We start from the raw sequence: 18,805 nt of genomic DNA on the forward strand, positions 1-18,805 counted from the left end.
TAGATACAAACTGTGCACCGTACCGTCACGCTTCAGAGCATACTATACCAGTCACAATGTAGTTTTTCCCACGCAATTCCCTCACTCATTCATGCACAAAGGCCTAGTCCTTGTCAAATTTTAATCACACTACCAGGAAATTTTTGGCATAATATCCGTCACGGACTATTTCACGAGAGAAAAATAACATTATCTCGGTAAAATAACACCAATGACAAAACGAAATGGACAAAATTAACTTCTCACGTGTAAAAACCGCCCCTAATCGGTATATGATCTAATAATACGACCTACATTTCTCTACTTGAGACGAAATTACTATCACACAAGCATTATTAGGCCTAAACACCATAATAACGTCGTGTTGAATGACGAAGACCATTCCCTCAGTGCAAGACGCAGGTCGTCATAAATGCTCACTCTACCCAAATATGAAGCCTGAAACAGTGCGGAAACCTTCCCAGAGCGAAAAATCCGTCGGGGGGACTTAAGAGAAGACTTGTAAGGATTGCTGCCGCTAAAGGTCAATCGGACTCTTAAAAAACCAGCTGTTAGCATAAAAGAATGAGACAAAAATGGTGGTGGAAACATACCCAGCATATCCTCAGGAACGTCATCTTCTGAAACCCAATTTGTCAACAATATCCTCTGTGCACCGCAACAATAACAAGTATTCCGTGACGTTATATCAAAACACTTGACAACGTCGCACTAGCACACTACACTCAACGATGGAAAAAACGCAAACAAGCACACCAAACATATATGCGTAATTCACACTTTCATCTTCAACGAATTCACGGATCAATTTGAATCGCGCACAGCTGGAAAATGTGGCCGCTGGAATGATTCAAGATAGTGCTTGGGAGACGGGGTTATCCTTTCGATGGACGAGGCACATGGCACACTCACACACACCAAAATAAACAGAAACAAAAGAAGCCGTCGCCGCGTCGCGATTCGAAAATTCGAGGGAAGAGAGCGCCACAGCTTCACAGCGCCTGCTCGGACCCTATTTTCCGCAGTCGCTCGCGAAGACGCGTAGTTAAGAGGAGGGGAAACGGTAGGAATTTTGAGACTTTTTTTCACTCTCACGGAATCGAAATCCTATTGGTGCTCGCTCCCCTTCCAAGGGATTCACCGTCTCCCCCACTCCCCTCTGTATCTTCCCCTACCTACGGAAGCCGTATCGGCTTAAAAAAAAAAACATCGATGGGACGATGCTTCGATTTTCATAAAGATACCACTCGGATGATAAAGTGATAAAAGTAAGAAATGTAGATGGTAAGAGGGTGAAGACAAAAGAAGATGAAATACAGAATGTGAGAACCTACAGCTACTTGGGAACTTAGTTAACTGAAGACTCGAAAAGTATTGGAGAAATAAAAAGAAGGATAGGAATAGCGAAAGAAGTTTTCAAGAAGAAGAAAAGAGCCTTGTGTAACAAGGCACTGGAATTAAAATTGAGGAAGAGATTGGTGAGATACTATGTGTGGAGTGTGTTTATGTACTTATGGATGTGAGACTTTGGGAAGAGACAGGGGCAGGATTGGGGCTGAGATTTGAGTTTGGAGGAAGATGGAGGGAATACGGTGGACGGATCGAGTTAGGATTAGGCAAGTGTTAAATATCGTAGGATAGACGAGAAAATAACGTTGATGGACAAAATAAATCAAAGGAAGGGAAACTGGCGGGGACATTTGATGAGAGAGAATGGAATTTTGAAAGTAGCTTTGGAGGGAGCGGTGGAAGGGGTCAGAAGAAGGGGAAGGAGAAGGCTGAAGTTTATCGACAACGTTAAAATTGGAAGACATGGAGACTTCAAGGAGATGGCCAGAGACAGGAGGGAATGGAGACAGCATTGACGCGGGGGACCTGCCGACGGGGAGAACACTTCAAGATGATAATGATTACCACTCACCCAGAGGAACTATTGATATTTAGATATTTCGATTTGATTAATGTTTCATTGATTCCAATTCGGAAAATATTGTACTGCACTACCTACAGTGTCATTAACTTTCGAGCTGATAAAGTATTGATTATTACTTCCTGCGTCGTTATTGCTCCGAAAACTATCTAGCTAACTGCGGTTTCAAAGCAAATAACTGGAGAGGAAAAATTATGCGGATTTCACACGACACATTTATACCTAAGATTTACGGTTTTTTTACAAGTGTTGTCACTTTCAAGGTGTCAACACTTTACCGCATAATAATTTCAAAATTTTCAGGTTAAATCACCATAATTTAACCTTTTCAGAGTTTATGCACTGAATAGTAGAGGCCTTCACGTTGTAGAAATCCATCTTACTGATTTGTGACTGAAAAACTTTGCTGTTTCTACAATTTGGAACTTTATTTTCCTGACTAGTTTCGATACACTGTATCATATTCATAGGACTATGAATATGATACAGTGTATCGAAACTAGTCAGGAAAATAAAGTTCCAAATTGTAGAAACAGCAAAGTTTTTCAGTCACAAATCAGTTTTCAGAGTTTAAAATATTCACTTTACTAAAAACGAGAAACATCACGATTTGATATAAGTTTCCAGCCAAAATAAACATTATTCATCACTCTTGCAAAGTTTATGATAATCCAAAATAAAGAATGCATCAATTTTTCAGTGAAAATAACGCTTAAGTCCACATTCCAAAATATGAGGAAGATTTTAGGCATTAAAAAATATCGAGTCGATTCTCTACACCCCTTTTTCAACTCGATGTTTTCGAGGTATCGAATAAAATATCGAATCGAGCGATGCATCGATGTTGAGGTGAGATCCCTCTTCTTGGTCTCCTCCCTCCCTTCCGAGCTTTATCCCACCCCACCCTTCCATCATCCCCCCCCTCCGCCCTGGTCTAAACTCTCCCTATAATGGGGTAGCAGGAGGTGGCAATCCGTTAGGAATATCCCACTCACTTTGGCAACTTGTGCCGAGGTGTCCGGCAGCCAGGACCAAACAAAGTGGGCGGAATAGAGGAAGTCAGCGATAAAACAAGTGGATCGAAAGAGAGGAAGGAAAGGGAAAAGAGAGAGAGAAATACCGATGGCAGAATATAAAGACAACATGATAAAAGGGTACATTACATCATAAAATCATCATGACATAGGGGCCGAGTGCATCTTCGAATTCATCGTCACAGTACAGTAAGTCCTCTGCTTACGAACATTCGACTTGCTAACTTTCAGATATACGAGCATTAAAAAAATTGAATTGTACCTGAAATTTCAAATTTGGCGCCTTTGAGGTTGGCCGACGCCACGCGGTGTGGTGAAGAGGAACTCGTTTTTTGGTCACAGTCTAAAGCCTGAATCACATGATCATTTTGTTTCGTCGCGAAAAGTAATCATTCGAGCGATCGTTAATTCGCGACCGGAAAAGCGATCGCTCGAATGATCATTTTTCTGAACCATACGGTCCCTCTCGCCGTCGCTTTTCGCATCATTTCCGCTTTCACAGCTCGTTGCCATAGGACCCGCAACAAGAAAATATAGAGCGTGTTTATGTTTACCTAAGTCGTTCCCACGATTGTCAAACGTTGCGCTGCAATCGCTCCATACAGGCATGTGTTCTGATTGGCTAATACGGTGTTACAGTGACGGTTTCAGCGAAGGAAAAAGCGACCAGACAAGTGATGGGAATCCTTATAATCGGAGTGATCGCGAAAAACAATTGCCGGCGACGATCATTTGCGAGTGATCACTCAGAAATAACGAAAAAAATTATCGTGTGATTCAAGCTTAAACAAAGTATATATTAAAGCGTTGAGAAGTCAGAAACTATTCAGCGTTTTCTTCAGAAGGCAGCGAAATTTTTTCGGCTCCAGCCGAGTGGCACGCGCAGCAAGATCAGTTCGTCACCATTGTGAGTTAACCCAAAAATTGCAATGCAGTGTTGTATTCTGCAGGATAACAGCACTTTTCGTTGCCTGAATCACACGATCATTTGTTTCGTCCCTATCAGTGATCACTCGAGAGATCGCTTTTCGGGACCGGGAAAGTGATCGCTAGAGTGATCCTTTTATCTGAATCACACGGTCCCTTCCGCAGTCACCTTTCGCATCATTTCCGATATCAGAGCTCGTTAAATGTCGTTACCTATGTCGTTCCCAAGATTGTCTAACGTTGCGCAGCAATCATTCCATGCGGGTATGCGTTCTGAATGGCTGATATGGGATTTCAAAGACGGTTTCAGCGACCAGACGAGTAATGAAAAAAGTGATGGGAATCCTCATCATTGGAGTGATCGCGAAAAACAATTGCGCACGAAGATCATTTCCGAGTGATCACTCGAAAATGACGAAAAAAAAATGATCGTGTGATTCAGGCTTAAGGATTGGAAGTTATGCTTTCGCAGCGAGATGCATTGTTGTCAACGGCTTTCGGGAGCAGCTGCGTGTTGCGCTTTGTGATGCGAGCTTTCGCGTCCATTGCAGATCGCATCATCAGGCGAAGAATGAAAAAAATTTCAAAGTTTTATCATTCATCGCCTGATGATGCGACCTGCAATGGACGTGGAAGCTCGCATGACAAAGCGCAACACGAGGCTGCTCCCGAAAGCCGTTGACAACAGGCTTAAGGATTTTCTACTTACGAACAAGGTCTCAGAACGCATCCTGTTCGTATGTCGAGGCCTTAATTTATTGTAATCCTAATATTGGTATACGCTGCAGCCCTGCATTTCTACCTATCCCAAGCCAGTTATTTTACCTCCCTCAGTCTATTCTTTTTCGAATCTTTCTTGATCTGTCCTACATACTTCTCGTGGGGACTCTTCTATAACTTTTCTCTTCCATTACATTTTTCCACGTAGCTGCTGTGTCCATTTTTGTGGACAATCCATTGTGTTCATATTTGGCGTAGGGTCCTTTTTTTTCCTTTCATTATGAATACCTCTTCGTTTTTCACCCTATACGTCGATTATATCTTCAACGAAAGCCCTCCGATCCCTCAGGTCTCGAAGGCCTCAATCCTTTTCTGATCACTTGTTCCAATGGCCCAAGTTTCTGGGCCATAGAGTGCCATTGAGCTATATATTGCCATATGGTCTTCGTTTTTTTAGCGTAACTTCCGACATGCCGCGCCAAAATAGTCTAAGTGTGTCGCACTTCTTCTGTCCCAGGTAATGGCGCTCCAAAAGTAGGGGAATTACTTCCGCTAGCTCCAATCCCTCTCCTTCGAGGCGAAAGTCGGCCACTTTTTTAATCTCTTCCACATGTAAGTATCTTAGTTTTATTCCTATTCATTTTCATATTGTATTCCTGAAACAATTTTTCAACCGTGCTCAGTGAGTCATATAGTTCTCCCTCGTTGCCAATACATTTATTCAGATTTTACTTTATTTTCCATTTTACGTATTTTTTTAACTTTTGCAGACTTTTACCCAAACTTGAGTAGTAGTCAGCACAGAAAGAGAATTGCTAGCATATGAGAGGCGTTCACGAACAAGAAGGAGCTTATGAGAGGATCGTTACGTAAGAGTTAAAAAAAAGCTAGTACAGAGACTGAGAAGAAGAGAAAATTCTGCACAAGAGTATAGCCCTTTACGGTGCGGAAGCATGTAAACTTACGAAGGAGGACAAGAGAAGACGGCAGGAGTTCAAGATATGGGTGTGGAAAAGAATAGAGAAGGTGAAGTGGATGGAAAGGATGAGGAGCGACGAAGTTCTGTAAATGGTGGGTGAGGGGAGTCAGCTTCAAAATTAGATGCATACAGAGGAGACAAGGTTTGGATGAAACGTGTGCTGAGAGGGGGGTGATGTTGAAAATAGTGTTTTAGGGTAGAGTGTTAGGTAAACGAGGGAGGGAAGGAAGAGAAAAGGATTTTTAGATAGAATGAAAGGGTATAGGTAGGCCTTATTGTGAATTGATGCGGGAAGTCCGTGAAGGGAGGGTAGGCTTCCAGTATACTTCTTAAATACTCCATGAAAACCTACCAAAATCGGTAGAATACTTTAATAATAATATCTTTTAGAGCGTCACCACGCCCTGGCGTGAAGATGCGTTTCTGGAGCGTCAACTTTACTGCCGCGTGTGAACTTCGCACTCCTGGCGATCACCATGCCTACCCTTTCCTTCCGCTGACATCCATCGGGCGCATTTTCGGTTGAATCGAGTCCAAGGACAGAAAGGGAGAGAGAGAGAGAGATAGAAATAAAAAGGGAGAGAGGGGAAGCCTATGGAAGACGCAGACGGGATTTGGAGAAAGTGCGCGCGCTTGTTTATGTTCCAAGGTGTTTACTTGCGGATGTGACCGTCAGGGCGGGTGGCGAGCGCTATTGAGGGAGGGAGGAGTAGCGAAAGGGATGGAGGGGGTTAGTAAGGGAAAAATTGGGTGAATGATTATTATGACCTGTGTAATTATTCTCATATAAATCATACCATATGATCCTTAATTTAAGAGACTCAAAGACCACTTTTATGGCTGAAATAAGTTTATCCGAGTGTCATAATGAATTAAATTCCCTGGGAAAGCATAAATTTCAAACTTGAGCAATAGAATTTAAACTGGACGTATTCCTGCATTTCTCGACGATGATTGGCAATGCAAACTATGCGTAAAATTGGCGGTTTCAGCATAGAGGAGATCAGAAAACCAAACGATCGTAACTTTGAGCGAGGTTGATTCAGAATATGGAAACTATGTTTACCAAACTATGATTCCGAGAAAGATGTTTATGAGCCAGAACACAAGCGGTAGTGTTCCGATCTTAAAACCTGTTTCAGTGAAGATCCAAGAATAGCAATGAAGCAAGCATTAAACCAGGCCAGGAAAACTCGACTTCTTTGATTTATTATTATCACATATCAATATGTATTTTTGAAAAAAAAGGAGCATCTTTACTCGCTCTTAACCAACAAAATAAAATCAAGAAGCTGATGAGGAAAAACACTTTTTATTAAAAGTAAAGTATTGCTCAATTCAACAGAGGTAATCTAAAAATTCGTCGGAAAGGAACAAATTATACTAGTAGATAATAGAGAAAAATCATAAGCGTACGTCACTCACTTTTCTACAACCGAGAAAAATGAATTATTTTTAATTACGAAAAATAGCAAAAAAAGTAAACATTAACTATTTTTTTATCACTTATATTTGCAGTTGAGATACTATAGCCGACCAGATTGCTTGGTTCTAAGATAATTTCGTATTTGGCCATATTTATGTTTACTTTAAGCAAAATAAAGGAAGCATTGCTATCACAACAAACGTTGTCATTCCATGGGAATAAAACTAATGATAACATTTTCCAGAGGAGGTGAATTATTCGGCAAGTTGTGCAGCAGAGGGAATGTCAAAATATAATGAATTGACTATAGTGAACGATGACGAAGCCAAAGGACGGGTGCATAAAGAATAGAAGTCTTCTATGCACCCCAAGCAGAATAAAAGGGGGAGCTTAATCAACCACATCATTTGACAAAATTCTCCGATGAAGACAAATTTGGAAAGAAAAGTGGTAAGGAAGAAAGGAAAATGTTCACTCATACGAGACAAGGAGTAGGTACAAGTGGTGAAATAAGATGAAAAACATAAAAAGTAAATTGGGATCCAAATTAAAGAGTAATGAGTGCAGAGCGAAGCCTTGTCCAACCTCAGAATTGTGTAACTTATACAAGTGTTGACATAACGGCTATGACCATGTCCAGATCGTGTATACATACGGAAATATAACTCAGATAAAATTATCCATCTGAGGTATTATCTACCAGAAAACCATTACTTAATTTGGCAAAATCGTTCCAACAAGCGCATAGTAAATAATGAGAAGCATGGAGGCTCGCATGACCTTCAATTTTCGGCATTGATATTTCAAGTCCAACATTTTACTTGGAATTTGAATTCAGACTCATGTCTTCACATCTCCGGTATTGTCTAGTGGTTAGGATACCCGGCTCTCACCCGGGAGGCCCGGGTTCGATTCCCGGTACCGGAAAAATTTTTTATCCCCCTGTGGCGGCACGATAGTGGGCATTTATAATTTTGTATCTTAGGCTCCATTCCTAACTTATTTTATTGCCAATATCAATCTTTTGCTGAGTAAAAAGTATTTATCAACACTAATATCATAATATGCTCTCCTATAATTGTAAGAGTTGGGCAGGTTGCAGTGGAATCTCGACCATACATATTATATTTATGGTCACAGATAGGAAACTCACCCTTCTACGTCTAAGTTCCCCTTACTCTAATATATTTTCAATGTTCTAAATTTGAGTTTTGACACTTCACTAACTCCAGTAGTGGTATGTTTCCCACACTGGAGGTAAGGCTTCGATTCCTGGTACCGGAAATTCATTTGGCGTCCTTAGATGCTCTTTGGCGGGATTAACTTTCACCTAGGTTCCCACGCTTTTTTGTAACGCCCCCCGCCGTGTCGTCACGGAAACGGATATTTATTATTCATTGATCTCAACCGTTTGCTCAGCGTCAGTAAGACGCGAGTTGAACCGCTGACCAATGCTATCATGATTAAAATGCCTAGAGAAGCCTCCAATCACCCTACCCACAAAAAATTCATCGAAAATCGAGGAGACTCAGGGAAAGGAGCAGGCCTCCCTACCCTAAATGAGAGCATTTCACTCGAAAATGAAAAGGAGACTTCGTTGATTTCCACAGATTTATTTCGTCCGTACATGTTTCGAACCATAGAGGTGATTATCAGGTACCTGATAATGACCTCTATGGTTCGAAACATGTCGTACGGACGAAATAAATCTGTGGAAATCAACGAAGTCTCTTTTTCATTTTCGTGTATTGATTTCCTCATAGTTGAGCTTAATACAATTGAACGAATTAAGCATTTCACTCGCCTTTGACGTTGATCTGCCATCCCTCACCCATCCAAAACTACAGAAGAATTTAATCACCGAGTGCCTCGGTAAATCGTGTATTGCAATTCTCATAACACGAGTAATTTTTTCGAAGTAGGGGTAACAAAATAGATATGGCAATCTTCCACAAGTTAATTGCGTAATATTCAACGCGTTTCGACCATTAGGTCAAGTACACTGCAATGTTGTTAGTTTCGGGACCTGTAGTTATTCTATTTTGATTACCCACCCCCACGCAAACAAATATATTAATAAATGCAGCTTAAGGGACTGACAATAACGCTATAACGGTCGACACGCGTTGTGCGGTACATAATAAGCTTGTAGAAAAGTACCAACTATTTGTCGATAACTCAAGATTTACTTCCTTTAAATCTCGCCAACCTCAGTAACTTTCAACTTAGGGTAGTTAACAAAGTTACGACCGTAATTTCCGAAGCTTGAACGTTTCCACATCACTTTTCATTGTTATAATCGCAGTATACCTTTGGAGCGGACTTTATTTTCTTGAGATTTGGACGCGCCGCAAGATACGCACTCAATACTCCCCAGACTGCAAACTAGGTTACACACTCCAGATGGCCTCGGTTGCTTCGATTACCTCGTGAATTATCATCTGACATGCATCCATTGTTCCCCTTCTACTTACCTTACCGCAGAAAGAACGTGAATGTGAATCGGCTAAGGCCTTGCATCCATCTTTAATATTTTACGTTCAACCCACAAAAATCTTTCAGCAAAATAATGATAAAATAAAGATTACTAAAGTATTCTACCTATTAAGGTAGGTTTCCATGGAGTTCTTAAGAAGAAATCTGGGAGCCTCCCTTTCCATCAAGCAAGTAGGGCCCACTTCAATTCACCTCAAAGCACCTCTTCAATTCACTGTAGGGTCCACTCTCTTTCATTATATCTAAGAATCCTATTCTTTTCCTTCCTCTCCCTCGTTTACCAAACATTCAACCCTCCAACACGGTTTTCAACATCCCCTTCCCGCTCAGTACTCGCTCAATCCATACCTTCTGTTTCCTCCGTATTTCATCGAAAAGCTGCCTCTCCTCACCCATCATATCCAGGACTTCGTCGTTCCTCCTCTCCGTACACTTCACCTTCTCCATTCTTCGCCGCGCCCACATCTCGAATGCCTCCACTCTTCTTTCGTCCTCCTTTCTTAAATGCCTCCACTCTTCTTTCGTCCTCCTTTCTTAGTGCCCACGTTTCCGCAATGAAAGGCGCTACTCTCAAGATCGTGTGAATTTAAAATAAATAAATAAAAGGCATCACACTTGGAAGCTAAATTTTATACGTTTAGGGCCGAAATTTCTCATTGCCGAACTAAATCCAAAAATTCGTAACTGTTACGAACGAGATTCGTTACATAATGAAAATGAAAAAGCAGGAGCAATTTCCACAATTTTACATTTATTAATACTACCGGTTTCGCTTTTCAGCATCATCAGGTACCAGATGATGCTGAAAATTAATAAATGTAAAAATGTGGAAATTGCTCCTGCTTTTTCATTTTCATTATGTCACGTTTCCACTCCATCTCGCCGAAAACCTCAGACTATATGAGATTCGATACCTTTAATTTTAAGATAGTTACAATAATTTATTTAACTTCTTCAACGCAAGGATCTCATAATAAGATACTTTTAGCACTTTCAGATTCAGTAGCCACGGAGATATGCCCTCAAATCCGATGAAAATCTGTCGCATTCCACTTTTAAAAGATTGCAATAACCTGAAAACGGGTTCATGTATTACATAACTGCTTCGGCGTTTTCAATATGCTATCATATTATGGCAATATGGAAAATTAGGCCAAAATAGGTCGCCTTAGGTATACTAATTTCAGAAAATGGCCTGTGTAGGGAAGATATTACTTATCATAGCTAAATAAATGATATTCAATTTTAGACTCCAATTGTTAATCCCAATCCCTTGGGTTAAAGCCATATGACGGTGGAAAGGTTTGCACCTTCCAATAATCCCAATAGCTGGCCTGAAGGGTCAATCCATTTTCTAAGACCGTGGGTCTAACCATTTTTAGATGGGTCTAGCCACCCATTGAAGGGTAGAAAACCAGCGGAAAGTAATCCACACAACGGCGTCAAGTGAAAAACTCTGTTGGAATAGGCGGATAACCCATCTAACTATCTATTTCCCGAAGCTAGGGAACAAATCATATCAAACTTATAGACTTTAAAACAAAAACAAAGCTATTTCTCCTAGTGTTTCGTTGCCTTGCGGGGAATTATGCATCGCTCGTCACCCCGTTCACGGCGTATCAACGTCAAACATAAGCGGGGACAAGAATGCCTTGGGCCCATGTGGGTCATAACAATACGGAGTCCTTCTTTTCCACCACCAAGTTGTATCGTTGCATACGCTTCCACTATGGGAACGGCGTCGTCCACCCCTGATAGCAATAGCCTATAGGCTAAAAGCCCCCCAAAAGTCTTGTGCGCAAATGGGCAAATATTTTTTTTTTTTTAAGGTTTAGTGAAGGTATGAAGATCGCCGGGCATTCAAGAAGAATTGAGATGTTTACGAGAGCCTCTAGGAACCAAAATGCAAAAATTTGAAGCATAACAACAATGGAAATGGCGAAAAATTAAATTAAAACCCTGAAACCTTTTTATGGTTAATAATGAGAAGCATGGCGGCTCGAAGGACCCTAATATTCGGCATTTGTACTTTTAGCCCACCATCTTACGTCCCGTTTTGAATTCTTATAGTTCCCTCGTTCCTCCATCTCCGGTATTGTCTAGTGGTTAGGATACCCGGCTCTCACCCGGGAGGCCCGGGTTCGATTCCCGGTACCGGAAATTTTTTTCTTCGCCCCCCCCCTCCTGGGTGTTATCTCAGTAAGGGATGGTCTATTATAATAATTATCTAATATTATAATAAATAATAATTATCAAAAGCTCCATTCCTGAATTGTTTTCCGTAGCAAATACCAACCTTTTGCTCAGCCTTTGCCAAGAGCGTTGAATCGCTGACCGAAAGCTAGGTTGGGACAAGATCTCAATTTCCTCCCATCCTGACTTTTCCTGACTTTTTCCTGACCAAAATCTTGATATATCCTGACTTTTTCTAGCGTTCGCCATAAGTTTTAACGCATGAAGAAAGATGTCATAAGAGGTCATATACAAGGAAATAGCTCAAAATATGCAACACTTCAGTATTTTTTAATTGTAATATCAGAAAAACTTACAAGAAATGTTACTACTGTACAGTACTACACGTTAGGTACTTTGGTACTTTCCAAACAAAATATGGCCACTGTGGACTAGCAATCATTGTGACTTAATCATTAGTCAAAACAGTAAAAAAAACAAGGTGAACAAAACAATCACAATTTACTTATTTTAAGTACACTTCACACATAATAATAGTTCTTTCATAGTGACTTTCCAAACAAAAAATGGCCACTGTGGACTAGCAATCACTGTGACTTAATCATTAGTCAAAACAGTAAAAAAAAAACAAGGTGAACAAAAAAATCACTATTTCCTTATTTTAAGTACACTTCACAAATTATCATAGTTCTTTCATAGTGACTTTCCAAACAAAATATGGCCACCGTGGACTAGCAATCATTGTGACTTAATCATTAGTCAAAACCGTAAAAAACAAGGTGAACAAAACAATCACAATTTACTTATTTTAAGTACACTTCACACATAATAATAGTTCTTTCATAGTGACTTTCCAAACAAAAAATGGCCACTGTGGACTAGCAATCACTGTGACTTAATCATTAGTCAAAACAGTAAAAAAAACAAGGTGAACAAAAAAATCACTATTTCCTCATTTTAAGTACACTTCACAAATTATCATAGTTCTTTCATATTGACTTTCCAAACAAAATATGGCCACTTTGGACTAGCAATCACTGTGACTTAATCATTAGTCAAAACAGTAAAAAAAACTTGGTGAACAAAAAAATCACTATTAATTTAAAGTGCACTTCACAAATTGTCTAAGTTAGAAACTCCATTGTTAAGTTAGAAAGTACCAGTCAACTTTTTTATTTCTTCATCAATGGCATCAGCCTCCTTCTGGCTTGATGCTAACACTTTCATCTTTTTGGCTTGAAGCTCCTTAACTTCAGTTCCAATCATCTTCTCATGGGTCCTTTTTTTTTCGACCTCAGCGTCCTCAGATCGGCGCTGCTTCTTTGCTTCTTCATACTCGGAGCGCGCGTGCCGAAATCTGTTGATCATTTCAGCAGATATTTTTATGTTTTCTACGCCACCAGCAGCGTTGACTGAGTCGTACACTTGGCGCTGAGCCACCAAAGACATATCTAATTGGTTCTCTACTATTATCTCCTTATTGATGGAGAAGCCACGCTCGATGAAAGCTTGGCCATGGCTTATGATCAGAGCCATTTTAATCACTTTCACTAAACCATCTGAGCACTTATAACGATCCCAGATACCTCTCCAGAAATGATCTAGTCTCTGCCTCTGACGATCATATTCTTGACAGGCGTTAGCAAATACTTGTTTGTCACAGAGCACCTTAAAGTCAGACAAAATAGTGTCGCACTCACTTGCAGGAAGCCAATTGCGGCTGTGCAGTTGTTCCAAGAAGCCGTTCAGTCGAGTAGAAACGGCAGTTTTGGAATGTGAAATCAGTTCTGGGTCACAAAAAGTTATGGCTCTGCAGAGTTTGTAATTCAAGGGAGCCTTTTCAAGAATTTTACTAACCATAGCCTTCAGCAGGAGCACACACTCCTCCTTGAACTTCAGCATTTCTGGAGTAGATACTTGTACTTTTTTGAGAGCGTCCTTTACAGAAAAACTAAAATTGAAGTTCTTCACAGGAATCAGATTGTCTTCATTGGTAATGTCAACTTTACATACATCTGACTTTCGATTTACATAATCATTCTTGACAAAATGTCTAAGCAGGTTCGACACTAAGTTCGACAGGTCCGTGTGCAAGAACGGCGCCATTGGGTCATTGGTTTGATAAGTAGTCAAGAATGGCTCAACAAGTCTTGCAACATATGAGAAGAAGGCTAACTTAGGCCCCAACATCTTATCTTCAACAGCTTTTGCAACATACAAGAAGCCGGCAGATTTTATTTTATCCTCTTCAGGTCCAGTTCTCACTTTTTCAATAAAAGTTTTTACGTTTGGCAATATTTTGATGCAATTATCGGCACCAGGTGCATTATTCAACCACCTCACTGCACAATACTTATTTGGGAAAGTAGTAGAGCCTGTCCACTCTGTATACTTACTGCGACGGGCAGGCACATTCTTAAATATATTGTATAAGGCCCTGAGAAACATGACAATATTCCAGCCACACTTACTAACCCCCTCTTTGAAGGAATTATGAACTACGTGCAAACCACAGGACCCCATGAGCAGCAGCAGTGGCTCATCCTCACCAAACTCTGTTTTCATATAAATCTGGAGATCTTTCAGGAACTTGACATTAACATTCGGGCCATCCATGCCAACCATAAGCACATGAGACTGCACACTTCTAGGAATTGCTGTGCAGTATGCCGATATGAGATCAGTCGCCCTTGAGCGACCCAGGAACACTGAATCATAATATTTCGTCACCGTTTCATTTTGATCATCACACCAAAATTTAATGGCAAGATCCATTTGAGTCTTCTGGCTACACTTATTGAGACTCTCGTCAAATAAAACTACCACAAAATCCAGTTTGGTTAACTTAGATGTGATAACATCATGGAAATGTGGGGCTAAACCATGTACAAGTGAATAGGCGATTTTGTTCCGACCCAATTCCATTTTTGCAGCAATCATACTATCTGGGAACATTGTGGGAAATAACTGCACTGCCTTGCCCCCAGAAGACAAAGAAGTATGGCTCGTTACACAATAGATACACCACAAAATCTCAGCTTTGGTAGTATCTTGCTTCATTAACCAGGTGTTAAGACCTTGCAAACCAGCAGTCTTCGGGACGGCGATAACTTCGTTGGTACATCGCGCACATGGGCATGAACATGTGCAGGCAGGTGAAGCTGGTGTGGGGTCATCGGGATCGTCCCGAGGGTCTTCTGCAGTCCCACCCGATGCTGAGGAACCAGGTGCCGCCGCCGTGGGGTTCACCGACGCGGATGTAGAGGTAGAGGGAGTTGCTGTAGTCACCTACAAAAATCAGGCTGGGGTAGAGAACCAGAAAACCCCGAAGATTTTACAAATAACTCACCATCACTTACCTTCTTAGCGGAAGGCAAACAAAATATCTTGATCCCGTAACAGCTCTTCTTGTTCTCGACGGCAGTATTGTGGTGGGTTGATGACAGGTGTTTAGTCAGGGCACCGCGACCCATGTTGCCGAGTTGATTCGTCTTGCAGCACACCGAGCAGTAGAAAGATGTTGGTTTTCCTTCTGGCAATCCATGCTTTAATGCAGTCGAAGTCTTTGGTGAGAAGCAGCTGAAATGAAGCTCCTTTGACCAATCCTCGTTCCAATACGTCTGCTTTCCCCCGACCATGACTAGAGACGAAATGGGCCTCAGCATTCGGGTCTGAAAATAATACAATCTCATTTTGAACTACAGCACCATTAAGTTTCAATGAATAGTCGAATGGAGTGGATAAAATAACACGACAGTGAGTTTGCTAATATTCGTGACAGCCTACCTTCAATGAAGAAAACGCAACCTCCGCTGCTCTCCAGGCACACCGACTCGTCCGGACTCGTCACCGTCGCACTGTTATTGTTGACCCGCCGCGGGCGTAGACCCGGGGAGCGCGTGGGATGGCGGGGGGTGTGGGGGGAAAGGCGCGGAAAAGGAGCGACCGTGGAGCCAAGGTTTAGAGCCTAAGGTTGCCTCACTCGCTTCTGCGCATGAGCCTACCAAGCCGCTACTATGTCACAGACGACCCAATGCAACTTTGCTATTGCATTGTCGTATGGTAGTACAGAATTCATTTAAGGTTCCTGAGACGCTGCGTCGCCATGCGTTCAACACAATGTAGTCAATATTTCCTGCGCTTTCTCCGTTAATGGTCTCAGTAGTCCACAAATGATAAAATGACTTTTTGTGGAAGAAGAGCGCGTTACACTGCCGTGTATGCCGGCCTCCCGCTATACAGTGGCGACGTGCTCAAACTGTCAGAAACGAAGAAAGCTGGACGAAACGTCTCATACTACACGTGGGCACTTGAATTTAGGAATCCTTTTATTTCATGGATATACAAATCGGCACCAACAACCTCTTAATACCCCTCACACGTTAAAAAAATATCGCTGAAAGTGAATCGGTCAAAATTAATATGTATATATACCAAAGAAGTGATGTACAAGATTTGCGATGCTCCTATCACATGTGATAAGCTAGATTTTTTTCCACTTTTGAGATAAATTACCTAACATACTTATTCGTGCAAAGACAATTATGTTTTTACATCATCAACCCGAAAGGCATGACCTCCACTGTATCCCCATTGTAAGAAATCATTCAACCTCATTTCTAGACGTGAGACTAAAAACTAGTTGTAATTTTATTATTTTGTACGCCATTAAATAATACAGAGCAATTTTCCAGGCAATGGCTGAGCAGAATAACCCATAACATGTGATAATTGAAGTTCAAAAATATTTTAGCGCATTAAAAATATTTCTCAGGCATCACGGGAAAGATCGTAAATCGCATGATAGAAACCTATATTTTTTATGGTAATTATTCCTTCACTCGAACAAGCTATAAATTGGTAGTCTTGCTAAACTTCTAAGGTAAATTAGGATAAACCGTTTCAATTTTTTTTCTTTTCACGTCATATGTACTTGCAACTGTATTGAATCAGAACCTCTTCCAAGTGAAGGATTCTTTTTACTTTTGAGATTTTAGCCTGGTTATCCGATCAAAAGTCATTAATTCAGGTATTGATACTTTGCTCCAGATTTATTGGTAATCTTCATTGCGTTCAGACTTTATACTTTTCTCTATTCTCAATTATCAACTAATTTTTCCAGAGCATGATAATGAACGACAAGACGCATGGTGAGAAAATAGCGTTTTGCAATGACATGGTCATCCTTAGTGAAAAGCATATGCATATATGTGTTTTAGTTTTATTTAGCTGATAGCATACCTGACGGGTGATCGAGAGGAGCTTTAAAAGTAGGCATATGAATTCAATTATAGTGCATCTGAATTAGCAATCGGTAATTTCAAAATTTATTTTATAATCAATGATCGTTATTTTTAAGTGACTCACATTGCTGAATGTTTTCTAGAAATTTTCTAAAAATGCTTTGACTCTTCTGAATTCTCTCTTAGCTCAATATTGAAGTTGGTTCCTTTTCAATAGTCTAAATTATTTGCTAAACGTTTGCCTAATTGGAACCGCTGCAGCAAGCGATGTAAAATTTCAACCCTTTTCACTTTTTGCACTCGTCACATGTTTATTTTATTTTTTGATTACTCCAAAGGATTTCATGCATGCATGCATGCATGAGAGGGTTAAGAGTGTCTAAAGGCCGTTTTACACGGTACACGGAATTGCGCAGTCTGACGTACGTGCGAAGGCGCAATCAAAATTGCGTCGTGTAAAGCGGTGAATTGCTAGAACACATGCGAGAACCTTGCCATGCAGCGGCAGGCAGAGCGACGCCAGCACTCCTTGCTTCGGCGGTGAAGGCGGCAGCCCAGTTCGGCACGGGTTAGCACGAGGGGAAGGGAGGCGGTGAGACAGCGCGGCGCGGGCGTTCTCGGCTCATCTTGCGGCTGTCGCTTGCCGCCAGTGCGGCGTGCGGTGGCCGGCGGCACAGCAAAAGGCACACAATCCGATCCATCCTGACTCTTCGGGCGCTCATCCTGACGATTTCCTGATTTTCCTGACCAAAACTTTTTTTCCTGACTATTTCCTGACTTTCCTGACTTGTCCCAACCTAGCGAAAGCTATCGTGTTCGGGAGGATCCTTCCAAAACCCTACACACAATAGTTGCAAATCGAGGAGGACATCGGAAAATCAGGGAAAGCTGGCCTCCATACCCTATAGACAACTATGGGAACGACGGAAATAAAATGATAACCCTGACACCCTTTCAGGCAATTATCATATATGTTTGCTGCTGAGCAATTGTCCATTCCTCTAAATTTTTCATTAGAAAATCAAACATTAACACTGTAATCATTTCGACGCCATTGATGCATTTTTATTTTAGGGATGAGTCGATTCCAATTTTTTTCGATCACAATTTCAATTCCCATTCTTTCAAATCGATTCCCGATTATCAGTTCTTATTCTTACTATCAAGTGGGATTTTGATCTGTCAGAATCATTGATGTCATTAAAATTTAAGACTAGCATGGAAAAAAATTAGCAAAGACAATTAAGTGGCCCAAAAAGTGTATTTGTGAAAAATAGCACATTAGTATTATAGTAATATATCCTCATGGTTAATAAAATAGTAAACACTTTAACTGTTTCAGACTTAAATTGTTAACTTAACAACATTAGGCGATCGATTCTCGATTCCAATTTCGTGTACGACAATCGGTGGAATCGAGAATCGACATTTGTAATCGACTCATTCCTAATTTATTTTTTTATGTACGATATGTCGATGCTGGACAGCTATACTTCAACGCAGTCCGCCGATAGTGAAGTGCCGAACAAAGCGGACTTCACTCCGTGGTAAATATGAGGTAATCTCTGTCACCCTTTTTAATTACAATATTCCTTCCGTCGCCAAATTTTTACGCGAAGGCACCTAAAGTTTTCAGTTTATTCCTAAGAATGGATTGATCTACACAATCATTACGATACGCATCATTTAGGGGTTGATCTAAAGTATGAGAGGGATTCCAATTAACGTTTACTCCTTTTATAACATGCAGCCATGCAATTTCTGTTCTCCGAAACTGATTTATTGCGTGGTGGCAGCAAAAACTGGTCACTTACCTTCATATGAAAACTGTACAGCATGTTAATTTAAGGAAATAGC

General features: G+C 40.9%; 2 protein-coding genes and 2 non-coding genes across 5 annotated transcripts in view; 2 read left to right on the forward strand and 2 right to left on the reverse strand.

The window, feature by feature from the left end:
* LOC124160213 (four and a half LIM domains protein 2) overlaps window positions 1-632 on the reverse strand; it is a 772,571-nt gene extending 771,939 nt beyond the window's left edge. The window contains exon 1 of the mRNA XM_046536011.1: window positions 594-632. Coding sequence (XP_046391967.1) covers window positions 594-617 — 24 coding nt within the window. The 5' untranslated portion in view covers window positions 618-632. The remainder of the gene's footprint in view (window positions 1-593) is intronic.
* A 7,239-nt stretch (window positions 633-7,871) lies between these two features.
* Trnae-cuc lies at window positions 7,872-7,943 on the forward strand. The gene has a single exon. It is a non-coding gene; the product is annotated as a tRNA-Glu (tRNA).
* A 3,657-nt stretch (window positions 7,944-11,600) lies between these two features.
* Trnae-cuc lies at window positions 11,601-11,672 on the forward strand. The gene has a single exon. It is a non-coding gene; the product is annotated as a tRNA-Glu (tRNA).
* A 1,136-nt stretch (window positions 11,673-12,808) lies between these two features.
* Window positions 12,809-17,749, reverse strand: LOC124160212. 2 transcript variants are annotated; one of them, XM_046536007.1, is made up of 3 exons: window positions 15,492-17,749; window positions 15,065-15,376; window positions 12,809-14,993 (listed from the first exon to the last, which is right to left on the reverse strand). In XM_046536007.1, the coding sequence occupies exons 2-3, from the start codon at window positions 15,368-15,370 to the stop codon at window positions 12,855-12,857; spliced, it is 2,445 nt and encodes an 814-aa protein (XP_046391963.1). In that variant the 5' UTR covers window positions 15,371-15,376; window positions 15,492-17,749; the 3' UTR covers window positions 12,809-12,854. The 2 variants fall into 2 exon arrangements, with proteins under 2 accessions (XP_046391963.1, XP_046391961.1); XM_046536005.1 differs by having other exon boundaries at window positions 15,065-17,749.
* Window positions 17,750-18,805: the final 1,056 nt, after the last annotated feature.

Source organism: Ischnura elegans, chromosome 6, assembly GCF_921293095.1.
Source record: "Ischnura elegans chromosome 6, ioIscEleg1.1, whole genome shotgun sequence".
Classification (NCBI taxonomy): Eukaryota; Metazoa; Arthropoda; class Insecta; order Odonata; family Coenagrionidae; genus Ischnura; species Ischnura elegans.